This window comes from Muscardinus avellanarius (genome assembly GCF_963383645.1).
Source record: "Muscardinus avellanarius genome assembly, chromosome: 7".
Lineage (NCBI taxonomy): Eukaryota > Metazoa > Chordata > Mammalia > Rodentia > Gliridae > Muscardinus > Muscardinus avellanarius.
Genome location: NC_137793.1, coordinates 113,142,421 through 113,166,048, shown reverse-complemented (window position 1 = coordinate 113,166,048; position 23,628 = coordinate 113,142,421). Strand labels below are relative to the sequence as shown.

At 41.4% G+C, this 23,628-nt stretch overlaps 1 protein-coding gene across 4 annotated transcripts in view; it reads left to right on the top strand.

Moving 5' to 3' along the window:
* The window catches only part of DNM3 (dynamin 3), a gene marked incomplete at both ends in the record, with an annotated part of 508,438 nt that overhangs the window by 415,822 nt on the left and 68,988 nt on the right, over nt 1-23,628 (top strand). For 2 of the 4 annotated variants that reach the window (XM_080699095.1, XM_080699093.1), the window contains one exon: nt 2,349-2,360. The exons of the other annotated variants lie outside the window; for them this stretch is intronic. In XM_080699095.1, the coding sequence (XP_080555221.1) occupies nt 2,349-2,360 (12 nt within the window). The remainder of the gene's footprint in view (nt 1-2,348; nt 2,361-23,628) is intronic. 4 annotated transcript variants of the gene reach the window in all.

Genomic DNA, 23,628 nt, shown 5'->3' with positions numbered 1-23,628 from the left:
CACGTTCCCCTCAGATAGACTTGTAACGGGGAATTTTTTGCTGTGTCAAAGAGTAGTTTGAGGAAAGGGCCTCTACCACTCCAGGGAGAGAAGAGGGGAGGCCCGAGCCTCCACAAAGATTCTTTAGTGTGGGGATGAATACTAGTATACTTTTTTTGGGGGGAGGGTACTTGGGGTTGAACCCAGAAGAATTCTACCTTCGAGCCACACCCCCAGTGCTTTCGATTTTTTTTCATTTTTGAAACAGGGTCTCACTAAGTTGCGAAGGCTGGCCTCACACCTTTGATCCTCCTGCCTTGGCCTCCTAAGTATTGGGATTACAGGCATGCACCACCACACCTGGCTTTGTACACATGTACTCATTAGTCTGATGCAAGTTTTGAAATGCCTGGCACCTAGCTCCACTCCTCGGGACTTGAATCTTGGCTTTTTCTTTAATCTTTCATCTTGGCAGAGCTTCACCTAGAACTTAGACCCCCCACCTGGCCAGTGCCAAAGACTCCTGGTCATTGGGCAGAATGACCATTGGGCAGAAGTGCTTTCTGGGTCCTAAATGTAAATCACCGTCACCTGGAGCGCTGGGGACAGTCACAGAGCACTTACAATTCACCGTTCCCAACTGTGTGTGCCTCTTGCAAAATAGCCGTGTGGGGAACGGTCAAAGGCAACAAGTACCGCCCAAGGGCATCTTGGCATCCACGCGTGTTTCTCGTATTTAAGGACTAGGGGCTTCTCTCTGTGACATCGTAGCTCTTGCGGGGACGCGGGGGAAGCCGGTCACACTCTCGTGTGCAGAGAGACTCGGCTGGCTTCCGGGAACTGATTTCCTAGGTGAGAAGCTGCGCTCCTGCGGGGTGCAGTGAAGTCCATCCCCCGGAGGTGTTTGCAGCGGTGCTGCGCTTCCTGGAGCAAGCAGGGGCCCGTCGTTCCCTCAAATGGCCTCCGACTCCTGATAAAATTCCCGGTGGGATCTTCCTGCCCTACTGAGCAGTTGGCATGGTATTTAGGAAGACCCCCTCCATTTTTGTCTTCTTCTTCATTGACTCTTGTACCATTATTTATGTCTCAGATAACCCCAGATTGTTAAGTTACATCATGTATGTGTTACATTACGCCAGGAAGCTTCTCCACAGCATTGTATAAGTGCTTTAGGCTTCTTCATTAAACTCCACGGCCCCTGGCCATTCGCCCCTTCCCCAGTTGGTGGTATTTCTCAGAAGACCTTCTCTGTCCTGGGATCCTGGCATCTCTGCCTTAGCTTACACTCCCAGAACCTCTCTGTACTATTTTTCTGTCCATATTCTCTACCTACAACTAAAGGCGGTTGTTCCTCGCTGTTCATTCGCAGCCTCTTGCCAGATGCACGGCTTTGTTTAGGGTTCTCCTCAACCCTGCATCCCTGTGCAAGAAATTCCCTGTGGGCCCCTGCAAGGCGAGCTCAGATCTGATCCCGGCCCGTGGCCCGGCGGTCCCCCAGCAGGCCTGACCTTACGGGGCTCCGGCCGACCTGGGAGTAATGAATCACCATTTTATTTTTTTAGGCCACATGTGAGTTAAATTGTTTGATATAAATCATACCCTCGCAGCCCCGGCTGGAAACCTGAGAGCCATTTACCCGCGGTGACTGCTCTCCCTCTCTCTCCAGCGTCGCTTTTAGAAATGACTGCGTTTCTGGGATTTAACCTTTCCAGACCCATTTTGTAGCATGTGGACCAGTGTTTATTTTGGCAGCAGCCCCGCTATACAGCCTCCGCTTCCCATGCCAACCCGAGACAAAACTCATAATTTACAAAATAAGGGAGGGTATATACAGATGGAGGTCAGAACTCAGCTTGCTTTATGCTTCTCCCCGACACCACCCACCCCTTTCCTCTGGGCTCTCTTTTTTCTCTTTAATTCCACCTTCTTTGAAACCAAGGGTGCAGTGTTTGTTTTAAAATGCACCAGCATGAAAGTTTGCACTGCTGGCTTGTTGGAGGACAGGCTGCTGGGGAAAGCGCCAAGCCAACATTCTAAACGCGCTGCCTTTCATGCTAGCAGCTCGCTTATTACCAATTCAAACCAATTCTTTCTGGCCCGGTTCCCATACCCCAAGTATCCCGAGTAGAAAGAGAGGGGGGAAATCTCTATCATCCTGTTCTGCCGTTATGAACGTATGATTTCACTTAACCCGCGTGGGTTCTTCGACTTGTCCGTGAACGCTGGGGGCTGGGGGACCCTACGGGACGTCAATGAATAGTCAAAGTATTTGTTTTGATTGTGCTCTAGCAAGAAAACCCTCATAATTTTAAAATGAATTTATGTGTAACGTATTTCTTTTTCTCTTTTTCCTGCGGCCACGTGCACAGGGGAACAGCAAAGTAAGTTCTTTGTCCTCTTGTGGCGCCCCGTCTCCCAGCCTCCTCTCCGCTCCTGCATGTGTTTCTGCACGTTGGAATGTCTATTGCCTGTGACAGTGCGCAGATGATGTGGGGTGTGCAAATGGCAGGGGAAATGTGTGTTTTGACGACCACAGAGCTGTTCTTTTCTTGACCTTTAGGAAGGGAAAGATGTTATGTTCTTCAGGGCTGGTTATTGGGCCAATCAGAGAAGTTGCTATAGCGAAGAGGGAAGCAACAAAGGTCACGAAGGGTTAATAACGAGGACCGGGGGGGGGGGGGGGGGGGGTCTGAGGAAACTCAGTGCAGCCGAAGTGCTCAACCAAAAATCAAAGCCCTCCTGTTAATGCGCAGTTCTGAACCCCCAAGCTGGAGTCCTCAGTAGCAGTGTGGCTTTGTTGATGAAACTAAGCTAGCTCGTTGCTCCAGCTTTGAAGGTGCCTTTAAATGGATGGAGGAGGGCAGGGTGAGCATTTGACTTCTGTGCCCCCATGGATCCCAGCTGGAGGGGGCGAGAGGGTGTGGGGAGGAAAGGGGAGACCAAAGTGTATATGCCAGACATAGGTGAGACATGCTCACACTCATCCTAATGACATTAAAATGGTCGAGTGATCCATTGATCGTAGGGCTGCTGGTTTGTTTAAATTTTAATTCAACTTTTCCAAAAGGCTAAATGTCTCACTGACTTTTATTGGAAATATAATCATAATGTAGATGGGGAAGATGGCCTTCAGTTTGGCAGGGTGGTTTGTTTTCTTTTTTTTTTTTTTAAACGGATATATTAGTGTTTATCTTACCAGGTGGCCCACTTAAAATGAGCCTCAGTGAATACAATAAGAATTGAAAAGAATCTGTTATATAAAAGTTGGCCTGCATATTTAGACCAGCTGGAACTCATCAAAATTGCTATTCATAAGCCATACATATAGAATGTAAAACAAATGTGGGAAATCTCTTGCAGTTTAATTTGATGGAATCTGCTATTATGGAATAAATTGACGCAGAAGGTTGGTATTGAAAAACGTGTTGCTTTACCAATTCGTATCTTGATATAACTCATTACAACCCAAGTGATACTTACTAAAATTAAAATATTATCAGAAAAGCCCAAGACAGGCATTTTTGAAGGAAGGAAGAGGTAAACGCGTCACTTTTAGTACATTTTCTAAAAATAGCAGGTAACTTATGAAAACGGATACAGTTTCTTCCACAAAGTGAAGGGTATCTTTTCTAGCTAATACTATCACTCTTAAAGAATTGGGTGAGTTACAGTTGCCCATATTCTAGTTCTTAAATATTGATTTCAATTCTTAAATAATATCAACATCCGATCTGGTCACTGGCCGTCCAAAGAGCTTCTGCCCAGAATTCCATATGCTATGTCTCTTGGTTACAGAAAACAAAAGCAAAAAAAAAAAAAAAAAAAACTTTTTTTTTTTTTAAAGTGCCCGTGGAAGCTGGGCGTGACGGTGCACACTTGTAATCCCAGTACTTGGGAGGCTGAGACAGGAGGATCGCAGGTTCACAGCCAGCCTCAGCTACACATTAAGGCCCTCCACAACTTAGCGAGACTGATTTAAAAAAAGAGAGAATTGGGCTGGGAGTATAGCTTGAAGGGCTGGGGGTATAGCTTGAAGGTAGAATACCTCTGTGTTCCATCGCCAGTACCGCAAAAAAAAAAAAAAAAAAAAAGTGCCCGTGACTAGTTGTAGGTGCACTAGAGGGAAATCTGTTCACAGTGAAGTTCAAAGGACATTTTGGGGAGGTGCTCGCGCTCAGCCTACTCAGGAAGCATGTGTGCTTCGTCTCTTTCCCTGGTGAATTACTGATGACTTAAGAACACTTACAAAGTTCCCAAAGAAAACACTTCCCCAGGCCAGGAGTCCTCTGTTTGTTGTGTCTTGCTTTCTCTGGGCAACAAAACGTTCAGTTCAGTCTAGTCCACTGATTTTCAAATCATTAAACATAATAGTGAACTGGACGTGGTGGTGCACGCCCGTCATCCCACTACTTAGGAGGCTGGGACAGGAGGACCACAGGCTCACGGCCAGCCTCAGCCACTCAGGGATGCCCTCGGCAACCTAATGACAACTTGTTCCAGAATAAAAAAGAAAATAGGGCTGGGGTATATGTAGTTCAGAGGTAGAATGCCCCTGGATTCACCCAAGTAGCGCGCGCGCGCACACACACACACACACACACACACACACACACACACAGCAATAGAACCCCAAAGTTCTAGACTGTTGCTCACCGAGGCTACTTCCAGGATAATGCAGAAGGCCCCGGGGATCTGCAGACCCCACAGTCACAGTCCCCAGGTGTCTCATGAACACCTGGTGTCTACCGTGGAGGGTCTTTGGATGGTAACTGGCTAGAGGCATAACACTGGTGGATGGGTGTCAAAGACGCAAGCACCTACTGCTTTGATTCTTAATTGAAGAGTGGATACTTCGAAGGTACTGATATTTGTTGCCCGTGCCTTATTTTTAATTGTCGAGGTTGTATAAGTGATCGTTTGTGAAAAATATAATGCTGAGACTTTTAACGTGCTCATCGGGCTGACCATGGACTCTGGCATGAAAAATGTCTCCTCAAATCACAACCGGCACATCTGCATGCTATTTTCCTGGAGCTTAGAGTTTCCGTATAAATGGAAAACACTGGAATACAAGCTGTGCAGTCTCCAGAGTATGGATCTGCAGTCTTCAAAAGGAGACTATGAGATCCCTTTTTCCTTCTCAGGCTGGAGTGATGGTTCTGAATCGTCCCCAAGGCAACCTACCTGACCTGCTGTCTGCCATCTCCGCGAGCCAGCTGTGAAGTGTGACTCATTTCGGACTTGCAAAGGCTAATTGTTTATTTAGCGTGGGGAATTTTTTTTTTTTATGATGTTAACTAGGCTCTAAAGAAAGTGCGGGCTGTTCCATATTGCTTTACATGAGCAAGATGGTTACATCTCCCTACGTATACTAAATTTAATGCACACACATCTACGCACACACATATACTCTGGAGTATATGAACAACCCTGCTATTTATTTCTTCAGTGACAGCTAAATTGATCTATTTCATCTTTAGATTCTGCTTAGAGTTTGGGAGCTAATCTTCTATACTCCAAGGAAACTAATATCTATAATGAATGCATATTTAGGTTTACGTTAGGAACACATGACCAAACGCACCACTGAGATGCTCATTTCTCCTCAGATCATATGCATTTTGTTATTTCTCCTTAAAAAGCAAATTTTCCCCTTTGTAAGCTGATTACAGTTGCTCAGGGAAAATTTTCCTTCCAGGACCATTACTAATTTTTCCTTTTGAAAATGTTTTTTCTGTTGTCATAGTGATAGTGATGTTCTGAAATCACTTACAGAAGAGTCTATCCCCTGCCTACATGGTTTTCCTTGGACTGTGGAAGTTCATGTCTTCAGTAGGAAGCCCAGAATCCAGGATATCTCAAGTTGGTTTTGGGGAATGTGAGCAAATATATACAGTAACAGGAAGGTTATCTAATTTTTGTCAACTGATTACAAATGCAAATCAGAATGTGATTTTTTTTAGAACTGAGAGCTTCATATAAGAATTAATGTCATGTGTTGTCCTAAAGATAAGCCTTTTAATTTCCTTCTTTAGTTAAATGCTGCTTTTAGTGGGTTTTTTTAGAGACCCAAAAGACATTTTTTTTAAATTAAAGAGTTTGGGTTAAATTAAGCAAAATCAAAAGAGAGAAAAAACGTGAAATATAAGATATAAAATACTATAATAAAGTTCTCAAAAAAATTTTTTTTTTGGTGGTACTGGGGTTCCTGGAAACCCTTCTACCTCTGGAATATACTCCAAGACCTATTTTATATTTTATTTGGAAACAGGGTCTCCTAAGCCAGCGCGCACGACTGGCTTCGAACCTGCGCGATCCGCCTGTCTCTGCCTCCCAAGCGCGGGGATTACAAGCGTGCGCCACCATGCCCGGCTCAAATTTGTTAATGTTAATTCCATACACTAAATAGAAACACAAACAAAAACTGGAGAAAAAAATGTAGATTCCAAAATTAAGCTTCAGAAAGTTTTAGGTTATAGAAAAAAAAAGCTTACATTTACTCTCCTATTTTATGTATCTTTTATTACCTTTGGAAGAGAAGTTTGCAATCACTTTACTTCAGTGTTTTTAAACTAAAAGATTCTAAAAGATATTTCCTTCAGGAAAAGTGTAAAGTAGGTTATATTGCTTGGAGAGAATCATTGGAAAAGGAGAAATTGAGCAGAGACATGCAGAAACAATTATATGATTACTAAGCCTGTATGAGGCCCTAGTCAGGTCAAAGGCAGGAAGTGCACATATACTATAGGGCCTTTATATTTAAGAGAAAAAGGAAGCCGGGCACAGTAGTACATGCCTGTAATCTCAGTACTTGGGAGGCTGAGACAAGAGGATCACAGGTTCAAGGCCAGCCTCAGCAACTTAGTGAGACCCTATTTCAAATTTTTAAGAAATGTTGAGACTATGTCTCAGAGGTAGAACTCCCCTGGGTTCAATCCCCAGTACCAAATAGATAAGTAAGAAAAGACAGAAAAGAAAATCAGATTTGAGCATGTATTTTTACACCATTTAAAAATACTTTGTCTAAGCCGGGCATGGTGGTGCACGCTTTTAATCCCCACGCTTGGGAGGCGGAGACAGGAGGATCGTGCAGGTTTGAAGCCAGATGCGCTGGCTTAAGAGACCCTGTTTCCAAATAAAAATATAAAATAGGTCTGGGAGTGTAGCCCAGAGGTAGAAGAGCTTCCAGAAACCCCAGTACAGAAAGAAAGAAAGAAAGAAAGAAAGAAAGAAAGAAAGAAAGAAAGAAAGAAAGAAAGAAAGACTGACTTTGTCTAGAGCTGGGTATGGTAGCACACACTTGTAATCTCAGAACTTGAGAGGCTGAGACAGGAGGGTTGCAGGTTCATGGCCGACCTCAGCTACTTAGTGAGGCCCTCTGCAACTTAGTGAGATCCTGTTTCAAAATAAAGAATAAAAAAAATAGGGCTGGGGTTTAGCTTGGAAGTAGAATGCCTCGAGTTCAATCATTAGTAAGTAGTACCCCCCCAAAAAATAACAAACTTTGTGTAGTAATTTCTCAACATACCTAGCAAGGGCAATGAATGTGGCCAGCCTACATCTGTTAGACAAGTAGTAGTTATTACCTGGAATGCTTATTTTGGTGATTCATTGGGTTCTAAAGTCAGTTTGCCAAATCGAGCACCACCAAAATATACATTGAAGGACACAGATGTTCAATCCCTGCTAGTGTTAAGCCTGTTCGTTAGGCCTTTCCACACCAGACCTTCAACTCCCAAATTACTGTGCTTGGTTATAAGTGAAAGAATACAGATAGGCCCCAAAAACGCATCCCCACATGCTGGAAACATCGAGCTGGTGATGTGTGTTTAGAATGTTGGTGCTGACAGGCGCGGAGTGCGCAGGGTCACGGTGCACACTTCTCTCGAATATTTGAAACGCGTGGCTGAGCAGTTTAAGTACCATCGACTCAATTAATACTTTTCTTAAATAATGTATATGCTTTCCCTGGTTTTCTGACAGAAGCTTAGTAAACGTATTTGCCTGGAATTTAGGGAGTGCCCCCTCACCTGGAAGACCAGCTTTATGCATAAGCCAACAAGAGCACCATTAAAGTTAAAAGATAAACTAAAGTTAAAAGAATTGGAACCACACTGGCCTCCGGGTGTGGTTTTAGTTGCATGTTAATAGAAAATGAATTGTCTCAATCACTAAAACACCCGAAAACCCTTGGTTGTCTTTGGCAAACCAACACTAAAGGAGTATTGTTAAGGCCTGGGTCTGTGAATCCCTGGCTTTAATCATGACCAGTTGGAGGGAAAGAGAGTTCAGTTGGAGGGGGGAGGGCTTTGAGAAGTCAGTTGGAATCTGTAATATGTTCCCAAATTTATTAACCTTGCCATAGACTCTACAGGGAAGAGAAAGTCGACCTGCTGCTTAGAATTCTCATAGCAGGTGAGACTCCAGGGGTTCCTAAAGATGACAAAGGGCTTCTTTACATGTTTTATTTTTTCTGCTGTATCCAAAACAAAGCGACTTTTCTGCAGTTAATGAGAATTAATGCCAAAGATGGGTTAGGTGTTTTGACATTATTTTCTCTCGTGGTCTTGTAAACAGTTCCTTTTTCTTTGCTTCGTGATCTCTGTTTAATGCAGTTGGTTTCAGCACTGCCTTCCTCACCCCAAAAAAGCAGTTCCTGATACCTGTTGTAAAAGCATGTTACCATTGAGTATGATTTTAGCAGTTATATTGTGATACGCTTCCTTTATAAAAAAGCTTAAACCAGGTGTGGTGGCGCATGCTTGTAATCCTCGCACTTGGGAGGCTGAGACAGGAGGATTGCACAGATTTGAAGCCAGCCTCAGCTACTTAGTGAGGCTCTCAGCAACTTAGTGACACCCTGTTTCCAAATAAAATATCAAATAGGTTGAGGAGTATAGCCTGGAGGTTGAAAGCCTCTGGGTTCCACCTGCAGTGTACCACCAAAAAAAAAAAAAAAAAAACTGAAGCCTTACAGAACATTGTCTCAAAGAGGAGAATTTTTTTTATCTTCATTTGGTTATAACGCAGTGAAATCTTATAGGATTGTTGCAGTAGTGAGAGCTGGAAAAGGCAAGATGAAGAAGGATGTGATCGGCATAAGAAATAAATTAGATCCTTGTTCTAGAGTAGTGCCCCTTTATTCCCAGACTCACTCTGTTACCTGTGGCTAACTGCAGTCCAAAATGTAAAGTGGAAAATTCCAGAAATAAGCAATTTGTAACTTTTAAATTACATACCTTCTGTGTAGCATGATAAAATCTCCTTCAATCATTCTCTGTCCTATGTGGTACAAGAAACATCTCTTTGTCCAGAGTATCCACCATATATACCTCGCCTGCCCGTTAGCCACCTACTGGCCATCTCAATTACCATCTCAACTGTCATGGTATTGCAGTGCTTATAATCAAGTACCTTTTTATTTTTTACTTAATAACGACCCCCCCAAATATAAAAGCAGTGATGCTGGAAGTTTGCGTATGCCAAAGAAAAATCATACAGGACTTCTGTTAAGTGGAAAGGTCAAAGTATGAAATACTCAGAAAAAGACCATATTCATATAACCCTATCACATTATTTTATAATAATTGTTCTATTTTATTATTTGTGTTGTTACTCTCTTACTAAACTTTAGCATCTGTATAAACATATAGGGGATGGTTTCAGGTATTCATGGGGGACTGGAACATATCCCCTGTAGATGAGGGATAGCTAATAGAAAGATGCATAAATATTGAATATCTAATAAACTCAAGGAAACTGGAGTTTAAAAGCATACCTCAGAGACATTGCAAGTTTGAGTACAGACTGCAAGAAAATATGGACAGCAATAAGGGAACTCACACATCATTTTTTGGTTTCTGAGTACATGTACAAGTTATGTTTATACTGGACAATAGTCTACAAATATGCAGTAGCATTTTGTAAGAATGTGCAATTAGAAATATATATTTTTTCGTGGTACAGGGGTTCCTGGAAGCCCTTCTACCTCCAGGCTACACTCCCAGACCTATTTTTACATTTTTATTTGGAAACAGGGTCTCCTAAGCCAGCGCACGCAGCTGGCTTCGAACCTGCGCGATCCTCCTGTCTCTGCCTCCCAAGCGCGGGGATTACAAGCGTGCGCCACCACGCCCAGAACAATTAGAAATATTTTATTGATGAAAAGTGCTAGGTGATTATCTGAGCCGTTGAGAAAATGGTGCTACCAAACCTGCCAGAAACCTTTAGTTTTCAGAAACACCCTACATCGCAGGAAAATTAAGCACAGTAAAATGAGGGATGACTGGCGCTCATTCTAAATGTAGAAACCTATCTCTATACATATGAGGAAATACACTCCCAAGCGGCCAGCCCCAAGTGGAAATCTGAGCTTAATGTACAGACTATTTGACACGAATAACAGGGAAAACTCTACAAGGAGGCCCTGCAAGAAATACCCACGACGATGCTAAGAGAATAGCTGATCATTTTAAGTGATTAAATCATTTAAATTTTACATAATTTTGATATCATTTCTAATAGAAGCAAACAAGTTTAGAAGGTTGGAAAGAGAGCAACTAAACTCAGGAAAGAAAGAAAAAATAGTGGTTAAAAATTAACAGACTGGGAAAATAGGAAAATAAAATGTCAAAGTTTCAACTACATGCAAATGTAAAGCTTTTGTGTGGGACAAATGACAGTAAAACAGCTAAAAAGCAAAACACAAATGCACAAAACGGTGGCAGTGTGCATGACAAAGGATGAAATATCTTCAGAACACAATGATTTCTGTTTGTTTTATGTTTTTTTTAAAGCAAATAGCAACAACAAAAACCTGCCTATTAGGAAAAAAGAAAGCTGATCAAAGCAATAGAACATTCATTTAAGACCAATAAAATTGAAAAAAGGACTAATAAAATATATGACAAAACAGTTCAGTATCACTAGCAACCTAGAACAGTCCATCAAAACAGCCAGGCAGGCTCCTCCTTGAGTCATCAGGCTGGGGGAAAGGGAGCAGCCGTCGTGGGGTGGCCAGGAGCCGCCCTGGTGCGCCAGGCAGCCGTCGATGGGCAGCCTCCCTCGGCCACTTGGTGATATGTGATGAAGGTCATGGCACATGCAGACCTTTGGCTCAGCACTTCCAGTCCTAAAAATTATTTTATCAAATGATCAGGAATTTACTCAGACATGTTGAAACACTTCATAATTACCAGTAGTGTAGTAGTGTGTGTGTGTGTGTGTGTGTGTGTGTGTGTGTGTGTGTGTGTTACTGGAGATGGAACCCAGGGACATTCTACCTCCGAGCAATACTCCCAGCCCTGTTTTTTATTCTTTACTTTGAAAAAGGGTCTCACTGAGTTGCAAAGGGCCTCACTAAGTAGCTGAAGCTGTCCGCGAACTGTGATCCTCCTGTCTCAGCCACCCGAATGCTGGGATTATGAGCGTGTGCCACCACGCCTGGCTCTAATTACCAGTATTTAAATACAGCATGAATAACTATCACAGATAACTGGCAAAATGAAAAATATTAAAAATATACATATATATTGAAACAGAAAATTAACTGAATAAAAAAAAAACCCTGCCTACCCTGGTTACTATAATCCCATTTTGTTTAAAAATATTTTATTTAGGATATGTAGATATATATTTACAAGTAGAAATTCTGGGAAGCTAATCAGGTGTGTTTGCACAGACCTGTAATCCCTGCTACTCCTGAGGCTGAGGCAGGAGGATTGAACACTGGATCCCGCTTAGACAATTTATCAAGACTTAATGAAAGAAACAGTTCAAGTAATGCTATGTGTACGTATGAAGCTACCAAGCCAGATTCACTAACGTGTACAGGGAGCAGGAGAGTGGGTGGAGTCTCGAGAGAGGTGCCCATCACCTGGTACGTCGTTATGCGGTCTCATTAAAGTACAGCAATAAAAGTGCACCAGAGGTAAACAGTGATGTGTGCAGGTGTGCCTCTACCATCCCGTACTCCATTAAGGTATGACTACAGTGCACCAAAAAAATTAAACCAAAAAGTAAATAAAAATAAAGTATGCTAATTAACAAAAGAAAGAGGGCTGGGAGTATAGCTCAGCAGCCACTGAGTACAGTTCAGTAGCACCCCTGGGTTTAATCTCCAGCAAAAAATAAGAAAAAAATTCTGGAAAGATATGCACCAAAATATTAATAGTTTGGGCAATTTAAAAATTTGTTCCAGTGTCATTTTCTCATCCTTCGTTTAACTTTAAATTTAAAATGAACCAAGAAAGTGAAAAAAGAGAAATATTTAAGTAGGGAATGTGAGTGAGAAAGAGAAATATCAAAAAGATGAGAACTGAGTATCCAGGAGGGAGAATGTATAACAGACATAGAGATTAATGTTTATACAAAAATAAATTGCCTTTGATAAGTAAGTAAAAAATAACCAGGGAAACGAAATAGACATTAAAAGTAAAAATTCTGCATCGGAGCCTCTACAAAAGGTGTCACGTCATCCTGTTTATTATGATATTTTTGTAATGTTCATGCAGATTCTAACTCCTTTCCCCGTATCTTTCCTGTGCAAATGTGTTATTTTCCTCACTGAATTGCATCTTGTTGAAGGGCCGTGTTGAGTCTGAACGGCCGCGTCCCCTCGATGCGTGAGGCTCTCAATAGCGCCTTTGTTTCAAATGCCCGGGCTCCGCGGCGTGCAGCCTCCCCATCTTCCTGGACCAATCGCTCTCCTAAAATTCCAGCCTTGTGCTCGTCAGCACTGCCGCCCAGTGTGACTGCGTCGTTCACAAGGTACAAAGGATGCACGTTATCTGGAGATTGTTAGGAAGCCATTTCATGGCTTAATTCTGGCCCTCTATCCTCCACCATATTTAAAATCTCCCTGAGATCTAAAGATGATAGCAGATAGTAGGTAAACAAAAAGAACTGTGAAATTTAAATCTAAAAGTTGACTTACTTGCCTTGAATTCATTTATGTAACAAGTTATATAATATGGAAGTTGAAAGCCAGGATGACATCAGAAATACCAAGGTTAGAGTTAGAGATACTACTAAGAAATGCTTCCATTAGAGGAAAAAGAATAATCTGGTTTCAGAAAGTTAGCCATAAACATTTTCTATGTGTTTTCTGCACACCCACCAGACACCTCAGTTGGAACCGTGGATGTGTGTGTGTGCGCGTGTGCGTGCGTGCGTGTGTGTGTGTCTCCCCATCCCCTAGATCAGTGCTTCTCAGGAGCAATTCTGCAATTCTGGTCCCCAAAGGATATTTGGGGAAATTTCGATTTTCAGCCCAGGACTGGGAAGGTAGTTTTGGCATCTAGTGGGTAAAAGCCAGAGATGCTTCTCAACATCTTATTGATTTATAGAACATCTTCCACACCAAAGAATTATCTGAACCAATGTGTCAGTAGTTGAGGCTGATGACCCCTGACCTAACCTAGAGGTCGAGATCCCCTACACCGGAGCGTGGCCCAGGAAGACTTGACCTGTGACTCTCTTCCTTAGTGATCCCAGTTCACATAGGATGGGTTGAGAACTGGAATTTGTTCAGACAGTGGGCCCTCTGAGCTCCTGATTCCCACCATGTCTTATCAGTACCTGCTTCCTATGAAAAAACCCCCAGCCCTTTGATTCACTGCTGTATCTTGGAAAGTTTGACAATAACCATAAAGAGTTCCTTCTCAGACTCACATACTTGGACAGGGGTCAGGGTCAAGGGCTGTGCATGCTACAAGGAATTGCCTTCACCAACACTTTTTATGCACATATGTCTTTCATTAAATGAGAAAAACCCAATTTTTGTAAATGTGGGTAGCTTTTATGTGCTCCGATGAAGCCTATTTCAAAATTGGTATTTCATCAAAATACCAATTTGGGGGGAGTTGAAGTATTTCTGTGTTTGAGCTTTAGAACAAAACATAAAAAATAGGCTCGATAAGGACTGGTCAAAATCTAAGTCTCTATCAAGAAATATTTTTCTAATTTTCCAACCTTAATTTGATCTTTCTTCCCTTCCTGAGGTTTAGCTCAGCTCCTGAGCTATCAGACAGAAAACTTTCTTAACTAAAGTGTGGAATGTATTGTCTGCCAATCAAGGGTCAGAACAAGAGTCCCTTTAATATAGCCAGGACAGCTGACACTTACCTGACCTTTTCAAGCCTAGAAGTATATACTTGGATACTTCAATTTCCTTCAATGTGACAAAATTACTAAAGTCAGCTACAGAAGCCAGGTCTTCAGGAGGCTACTAACAATTGTACATTTTCAATTCGTGAGCACTGAGTCAGAATTATGATGAGTTACAGAAGTACAAATGCAGAAAATGTGTCGTGTTATAGATTTGTAGACTGTAGTGGTATGTCTAAATTTCAGCATAGGTTCCATAAAATGACATAGTCATTGTGGTTTGAGAATAGGTCTTTAACAAAGAATGTATTACAACTGCTTAAGAAATAGGAAGGCCTCCCAGAAAGCAAGAAGGCAGTACTTAATTTTTTTTTAATTTTTTATTGGTGCACTGTATTCATACATCATAGTGGGATACAAAGAAAACTTTTGTAGACATACATGCACACATCGCCAGTCAACCCCCACCCGATCCCCACCCCATTCCCTCCCCATCCCTCCTTCCCATGCTTGGCTTAGTGGTTGACATCTAGTATTATAGCAATTTATCCAAAATTAAAAATGATAATCTCACATAACAGTTTCATTTGTCTGATACCAAGCTTTTGATAACATAAAGATAACATTTCAATATTTCTTTTTGCTTTCTTTCTTACCAGAGAATATTTTTTTCTTTTTTTTTTTAGGTGAAACTATCATATATTTATATATTTATTTTTCAGAAAAAAATCTATCCTAATATGGAATATGGATTCTAGATATCCAAAACGATCTCGAAAAAGAACAAAGTTAGGAGATGTATATTTTCTGATTTCAAACCATATAAAGCTACAATAATTGAAACAGTGTAGTACTGTTCTAAAGGCAGATATATAAACTATTGGAACTAAATAAAAGCCTAGAGCTAAATTCTTCCATATATTGTCAAGTTATATTTGACAAGGTTTCCATGAACATTTGGTGGAGGAAATAAAAATCTTTTAACTAAATAATGTTGAAAAATTAAAATTACATGAAAAAATTTCAACATTTCTTTTTGCTTTCTTTCTTACCAGAGAATATTTTTTTTCTATTTTTTTTTAGGTGAAACTATCATATATTTATATATTTATTTTTCAGAAAAAAAAATCTATCCTAATATGGAATATGGACTCTAGATACCCAAAACGATCTTGAAAAAGAACAAAGCTAGAAGATATATATTTTCTGATTTCAAACCATATAAAGCTACAATAAATGAAACAGTGTAGTACTATTCTAAAGGCAGATATATAAACCATTGGAGTTAAATACAAGCCTAGAGCTAAATTCTTCCCTCTATTGTCAAGTTATTTTTGACAAGGTTTCCACGAACATTTGGTGGTGGAAATAATAATCTTTTAACTAAATATTGTTGAAAAATAATAGTTACATGGAAAAGAATAAAATTGGACCCTTACCTAATCCCATATACAAATTTTAACTCAAAATAGATAAAAGACCTAAATATAAATCATAAGACTATAAACTTTTAGAAGAAAATCTGGGTCATAAAACCTCACAACATTGAAATTGGCAGTGATTTCTTGGATATGATTTCAATGGCACAGGCAACAGAAGAGTATACAAACTCCCTAAAAAATAAAAAAAAATATTGTATATCCAAAGACAATGTAAACAGAGTTAAAAGTTACTAGTAGAATGGGATAAAATATTTCCAAATGCTATATCTGAAGGTATATTAATATTCCAACTAGACATCCTAAAAATTAACAACAATAAAGGCAAACAATACAATTTAGAGATAGGTAAAAGACTAACATAAATAATGAATCTCCACAGATAACCAATCTTATCTTGGATGGAAAATCTTGTTTCTCTGGTTCTGGTGTGTGTTACCTATTTCTTCTTTGTAGTTAATCTCTGAGTATTTTCTCTAGTGCTGGTTTTGAAGACATAAATTCCTTCAGTTTCTGTTTGTCATGGAAGCTTCTTATTTCCCTATCTAATTTGATAGAAAGTTTTGCTGGGTAGGAAATTTTTGGCTGGAAGTTGTTTTCTTTCAGAGTTTGGAATATGTTACTCCAAGCCCTTCTGGCTCTCATGACTTGGTTTGGGAAGTCTGGAGTGATTCTAATTGGTTTGCCTCTGAATGTCACTTGGCCCTTTGTTTTTGTTGCCTTTAAGATTCTCTGCTTGGCTTCCACATTGGTCATTTTGATAATTATGTGGCGTGGGGATCCTCTTCTCCGATCCTGTCTAAAGGGAGTTCTATTAAGTTTCCTGGACCTGTGTATCGACCTCTTGCTCTATGTTTGGAAAATTTTATGCTATTACTTCCTTGAAGAGATTGTTGATCCCTTTGGTTTCACTTTCTTTTCCCTCCTCTATTCCAATTATTCTTAGGTTAGCTCTCTTAAAATGGGCCCATATGTCTTCAATGTCAGATTCCTACTGTTGGATATTTTTTTCTAGATTAGAAACTATGCGTTCATTTTTGGAATGATCATCTTCTAAGAGCGAGATTCTGTTCTCCATGTGGTCTAATCGGTTGTTTGTGCTTTGAATTGAGGCCTTTACTTCATTAATTGCATCCTTTATCTCTTTTTGGCTCTCTCTGAGTTCTTTTCGAAGCACCTCTATTATTTCTACAGTTATTTTCCTGATTTGATCTTCTAGAAATCTCTGATTTTCTGTTTTATCGGGTTCTGATGTTGTGGGGTTATGGGCATTCATTGCTCCAGTGTTATTCCTCTTTCCCATGATTTCGGAAGTTTGTGCCTTCTCTGGGTTCTTCCCTTGGGTCAGTATGACTTTGCTTTAGGTGCTCTGGATCTCGAGTCTGTAGTATCTCAGACCCCACTACTCCTTTACTGGGTTGTATCACAGAGTCTCCGACCCAGGGAGTCGATAGAGGCTTCTTTAGACTATGGGGGGTGCCAGGTTGCACGTTCTCCTATGGTGTGATATCTCTGCCACCGCCACTCCCCCACTGGGTCAAGTCCCAGGGAGTACAGTACTGGGATTTCTCCTCTGTGGCCCGCAATTTGACTCACTGTTCTTGAGTACGCAGATGTAGCTGTACTGGACTTGGTGAATTCACTGCTGCTGCCGCCGGTGGCAATATGGCGCCGCTGCCACAGTACTTAAATTTTTTAATACCAGACAGAAAACTTTAGGCACTAGATTTGGCGGAAAGGAGGATTATCTATGTTGGTAATTTGCATAGTATTCTACTGTAAACCATGTTTATTGGTTTATTATTTGTGTGTTGTCTGTCTTCTTAACTGTGCTCCAGACTCTGTGAGGACAAGACAGATCACCTAGACTGTTGTTATTATAGCCCTAGAACTTGGGGTGTGACGGGAATATCTGTGGGACATTTCAATGCATAAATGAGTTGGAAGCTGGGAACATCGGCATGGTTTTGAGGGCCAAGTAGGTAGCAGTGCAGAAAAGAAATAAGGAGAGAGCAGAGAAGAGAAGGAAAATACACTGATACTGAGATAAGAGAAGAAGCTTTCAAAGTCTTCAGCATGAGCCCGGTCTGCTTGGCTGATTCACCTGTGTTCCACCCAGTTCTTTGATGCAGTGCATGAGTGTGTGTGTGTGTGTGTGTGTGTGTGTGTGTGTGTGTGTATGTGTTTTACTGTGAAATCCACCTCCACCCAGGAACGTTCTACTTCTGAGCTACACCCTCCCAGCCTTTTTATTTTTTATTATTATGAAACAGGGTCTCTCTACATTGTGGAGAGTCTCAACTACGTTGCTGAGGCTGTCCTCACACCAGGGATCTCCTGTCTCAGCCTTCCAAGTGCTGGGATACAGGCATGCACCATCCCATCTGGCCTTTGATGCAGTTTAAATTTTTACTTTTCCAGACTCTGAATACACTTCATTCTACAGGGCTAGGCACAATAAAATGGAAACCACCAGCTTTTTGTTTTTTTCTTCATATGTGTAGCTTAAATTTGAATGACCACTAGTCCCAGCTGAATCAATACATTTTATGCCATGGGAAAGCCAGCAAATTATTTATGCTTTATTTCTTTTTTAAAATAGGCCTAATAACATCACTATTAGGAAAACCTACAGAATCATTTTGTTTCTTCGCTGCTCCTCTCTATTCTCCCGGGTCAGAGGACAGCCCTCCTCCTTGCCAGGGTGTGGGACTTTACCAGGTATTCCATTCTTCCATGTCCTTGGGTTTCATTCTCTCTTCTTCTACACTTCTAGGCAGAGGAGGAAAATACACATACCGTCTTCTTTCTTTTCAGCTACCTGGCTTTTCCATTCAAATTTTATTTTTTTCTCTTTGCTACTGTCTTGAAATTATCTCATTTAATTCTCATAACAGTGCCACAGGGACTGGAGATGTAGTTGACCAGCACCATTTTGCTGGGGTTGCTGCTGTCCTGTAGGCTGGCCATCCTGTAAGGGCCAGGACAGCCCCAGACAACGAAGAATGACCCTGTGTGAAGAGTCTACAGGGTCATAGTACTGCCACGGAAAATCCTTGCTGTAAGAGGAACATTGTCTCCCTTTACATAAAGGGTGCGTGCCTGTGATCTTTGTACTTCAGAGCCTGAGACAGGAAGGTCACAGGTTGAGGACAGCTGCACTCAAGTCTAATTTATTGTTATATACAAATCTAGGATGAATATTTTTGTGCGTAATCCCTCATCTACATATTTGAATATGTCCTTGGAATATATAAATATTTATTTATATGTATATAAATATATATCAAGAAGTAGAAAGTATCAAAGTGAATGAATAATCATAGTGTTGATGAATACAAATTATGTGCATACCTTATGTATTTAATTATGTAGTTTTTATAACTACCAATACCAGTTATAAAGGCTTTTATTCATTTAACCAAATTAGCTTTCTCAAAGCTGAAACCTGTTCACAGTCCTACCATCTTATATAACCATAGTCTACAATGGTATTCTCTTTCTTTCTTTCTTTCTTTCTTTCTTTCTTTTTTCTTTTCTTTCTTTCTTTCTTTTTTCTTTTCTTTTTTTTTTTTTTTTGCAGTACTAGGGGTGGAACCCAGGAACATTCTACCTTCGAGCTATACCCCCTGCCCTATTTTTTATACTCTATTTTGAAACTGGGTCTCACTGAGTTGCAGAGGGCCTCCCTAAGTAGCTGAGGCTGTCCGTGAACTGTGATCCTCCTGTCTCTGCCTCCCAAATACTAGGATTACAAGTGTGTGCCACCATGCCCAGCTACTTTCTTTTTATCTTCTTAATTCTTGCTAGGTAGTTATTTATTTTTCCCATTGATTGATTGGTACTGGAGATTGAACCCAGGGGCATTCTACCTCTGAACTACGCCCCCAGACCTTTTTGAAATTTTATTTGTGAAACAAGGTCTCTCGCTAAATTGCTGAGGCTGGCCTTGAACCTGTGATCCTCTGTCTCAGCTTCACAAGTACTAGGATCATAGGTGTGCCTGGCACCCAGCTTGCCTTTCCCTTTGAAAACAAACAAACTAATAAAACCAACTATTCAGATAGTTTCCTTTAACTACAACCCTGTCTGATTCTGAGGATTAAAGAGTAGAGTTATAGCCGGGCGTGGTGGCACACGCTTGTAATCCCCGCGCTTGGGAGGCAGAGACAGGAGGATCGCACAGGTTCAAAGCCAGCCACACTGGCTTAAGAGACCCTGTTTCCAAAAAAAAAAAAAAAATGTAAAAGTGGGTCTGGGAGTGTAGCCCGGAGGTAGGAGGGCTTCCAGGAACCCCAGTACCACCAAAACAAAACAAAGAGTGGAGTTATAAAGGGCCAGTCTGAGTGGAACGCTGAGCCCCACTGCCATAGAGCTGGATGACTCTGGTGAAGTTTCTCTTGGCCTCTCTCTCGTTCCTTCAATGAATCGCGATGACATGCCCTAGCTCAGGAAGACCAATTGAATTGTGAAATAATGTAAAATGTGGTCGAAACAAAGGAAATTCCCAGAAGTTATTGGTTATCATCAATATCATTTTTTTTTACATACCTGTCTGATCTTTTAAGCCTTTGCCAATGTCCCATACATGATTCTGGACCCAGTAGTTGCTCCAACTCTCAAACATCCCCCTCACTGTCCAATGTCAAGTCGAGGACAGTCTCAGCAAGTAGCCAGTCTCTCAGCAACCTAGTGAGACCCTGTCTAAAACAACAACAAAAATTAAAAGTTCTGGGGTGTAGCTCATCTACCTCATCTTCGTCCACATTCTCACTACTATAGCCCAGTGAACCTGACCACACAACTCAGAAGAAGGAAGGTTTATTCACAGCCTTTTAGAGATTCTGGGTTCAGTCCATGGGATAGTGGCAGGAGCAGAGAAAGAGCAAGATCAAAGGCTCTACTTTCACATCATGGAGGCTGGGAGCAGAGAGAGCCCACAAGGGGATCAGGGACCATATATAATTCACCAGGCCACATCCCAGGGACACACCTTCTCCAGCCACACTCTACCTGACTAGGTTACATTATAATGAGTTTACCCACTGATGAGACTGCATCCCTAGTTACTTGACTGCATCAGCCCTGAGCTCTTCAGGGATCATCTATGTCTGGTCATTACAGGTTTTCTTACCTCTTGGAGTCCCATATTCATTGCTTCTCTCTCCTCAGTTCAGTGAGTTTTTTAGTGAGTAGCTATTGTATTCTAAGAATACAAAGATAACTAAATCAGTCCTAATTTCTGTTATTAAGTAAATATTAAACAGACACTTACAGTAGAAAATGATAAAAGGTGTTTTGGGGTACAGTAGCTCATGAAGGGGAAGCACCTGGCAGCTTTGGCATTTTAGTGGTTGACACCTGACTTGGGGACAGGTGTGGCCAGACATATTCTTGGACAGTGTGCAGGGAATCAAGTCACCAAAGGGAGTGTGTTTCATCCTGTGCCATCAAGAAGCTGTGAGAAGCCCGAGTAGTGTCTAGACTGTTCGGTGTAGCGGCTGGATTAAGAAGGAATTGCAGGGGAGTCAGGAGATTCTTGTAGTGGTCAAAGAGAAAGCTGTGGAAGGCCTGAGCCAAGGAGCGTTTTAAAGAATAGATGACGGTGCAAATGGGAACCTGCCCCTCGCGGTCTTTGGCTTAGATTCTTTCTGAGAACTTAGCATGTGGTCAGAATCAGATGTAGGTCAGCACATTTGCCCAGAGTCCCCTGTATTCACAGTTTTGTTTTCCACATTTAAGCTACCTTACCTGCAATCGATTGTGTGTGCGTGTGCGTGCGCGTGCGTGTGTGTGTGTGTGTGTGTGTATGTATGTATATATATATATATATATATATATATTTTTGTACTAGAGACTGACCCCGGGGCCATTCTACTTCCGAGCTGCACCCAGAGCCCAATTTTATTTTATCCTTTTTTGTTTCAAAGCAGGATCTCTCTGGGTTGTTGAGAGTCTTGCTAAATTCCTAAGCCTGGCCTGGAACCTGCAATCCTCCTGTTTCCATTCCCACGTACTGGGATTACAGGCATGTCATACCTGGCTCAATTTATACATTTTAAATAATTTTATTATAGCATATTGTTATCATTGCCCTGTTTTATTATTATTGGGTTCTATTAATCTCTTACTATACCTGACTTATAAATTAAATTTTATCTTAGGTATGTATGTGTTAGAAAAGCATAGTATAATCCGGATTTAGTACCAGTGCCATCTGTCAATTCAGGCTTTCACAGATGGTCTTAGAATGTATCCCCTGATGAGAGAGACTACCACATTATAAATTGTGGACAGATAGTCTCCTCTTCAGAAGACTCATTCTGTCCCCAAGGCATTTGTCCCATCTCTCACACTGACCCCTGACCAGCCTGCTGGGCTACTCTGCTACCATCTGTATGGCAAAAGCTCTTAGAAGCTTTGACTGATTATAGCTATGGTCAAATATGGAGCACTGTATTAAATAGCTTCAGGTTACTACAACAAAATACCAGAGGAAATTAATTTATAAAGACAAAAGGTTTACTTAGCTCATAGTTTGGATGTTCAAGTCCAAGAACAGGCAGCCCATTAGTTTGGCCTCTGATGAGGGAGGCAGACAGCAATGGCGGGAGCACAGGTCCAAGTGCTCACCTCTTTAGCCAGGAAGCAAAGAGAGAAAATGGGCCATGGTCCCGCAATCCCCTTTGAGGACACGCCCTCAGTGACCTAAGGCCCTCCCACTAGGCCCCACCTCTTAAAGGTCCACAGCATCCAACACCACTGCCCTAGGGACCGAGCCTTTACAGGACCTTTGGACCTTTGGAGGATACTTGTCCAAACTCTTGCAAGCATTTGCTTCAAATTTTACAACTGGATGACTCAGAGTGAAGAATAAATGCGAATAAGTCATATTAACCATTGACTTGGGGATAAGATTTCCTCCACGAGCAGGGCATGATGGTGCTTGGTTGTAATTCCAGTACTTGGGAGGCTAAGACAGGAGGATCACAGGTTCGAAGTCAGCCTCAGCAAATAATGAGGCTCTCAGCAACTTAGTGATACCCTGAGTTCAATCTCCCCCACCCCAGAAAAAAAGATTTTCTCTCACCAAACCAGCGCATCGCAACATTTCTGTAGTTAAAAAAAGCAACGTGAAGCCAAGCATGGTGGCGCACGCTCATAATCCCAGCATTCGGGAGGCTGAGACGGGAGGATTGTGGTTTGCGGACAGGCTCAGCTACTTAGTGAGGCCCTTTGCAACTCAGTGAGACCCTGTTTCAAAATAAAATTAAAAAATAGGGCAGGGGATGTAGATCAAAGGAAGAATGCCCCTGGGTTCCATCTCCAGTACTGAAAAAAAAAAAATTGTATCAGTAGCTTTGGAACAGCACCATCTCGTCGGTCTGACTTTACTTTTCCTTTTCACCTTTTCTTTTTCTTACGTTTTGTGCGGGGAAATCCCGAAAAAAATATTTTAAAATGGGAAATTCTTACAGAAACCTGCAAACATATTTTATTCATGGAGTTAAAAAAAATCCATAGCATTAAACTTGGTTTTGTGTGGCCAGTTTTATCACAGATCAGGCCAGCCCAAGGCAAGGGTACTTAGCCCGTAATTTGGGAAGCCTTTGAAGCCACATGGCACATGTATACATTAACCCCAGAGACTTAACCATAATTTTAATTAACATAAAATAATCTAAAGACACGCTGATTAGGCACCGTGTGGCTTGAACAAAGCAATCTAGGCCGGGGACTAAGAAAGCTTTGACTCTTCCTGTCCCCAACAAACAGGGCTTTCTTTAATCATTTAGGGTGTATTTTATTATACTCAGCTTTTTTTTTTTTTCTTCTTGCATGATGTTCTTAGAGACCAAAAACAACAAAATTCCTCAAGCTTTTGCTAATTAAAAAGAGAAGAACTGAAACTGTTATGGATTATGTCAGTGCAACCCCACGCTTTAAAAAAAAAAATGTAGAACTCCAGATCTCTTTGAAAGTATGTGATTTGCACCACATTCTGGTAAATCGAAGCAGACCAAGCAGACCGGGAACTGTTCATTCAGTCCTCTCTCGTGTCACGTGGGGTGCGCTCTGAGCCCCCATTCTCCTGGGCACAGGG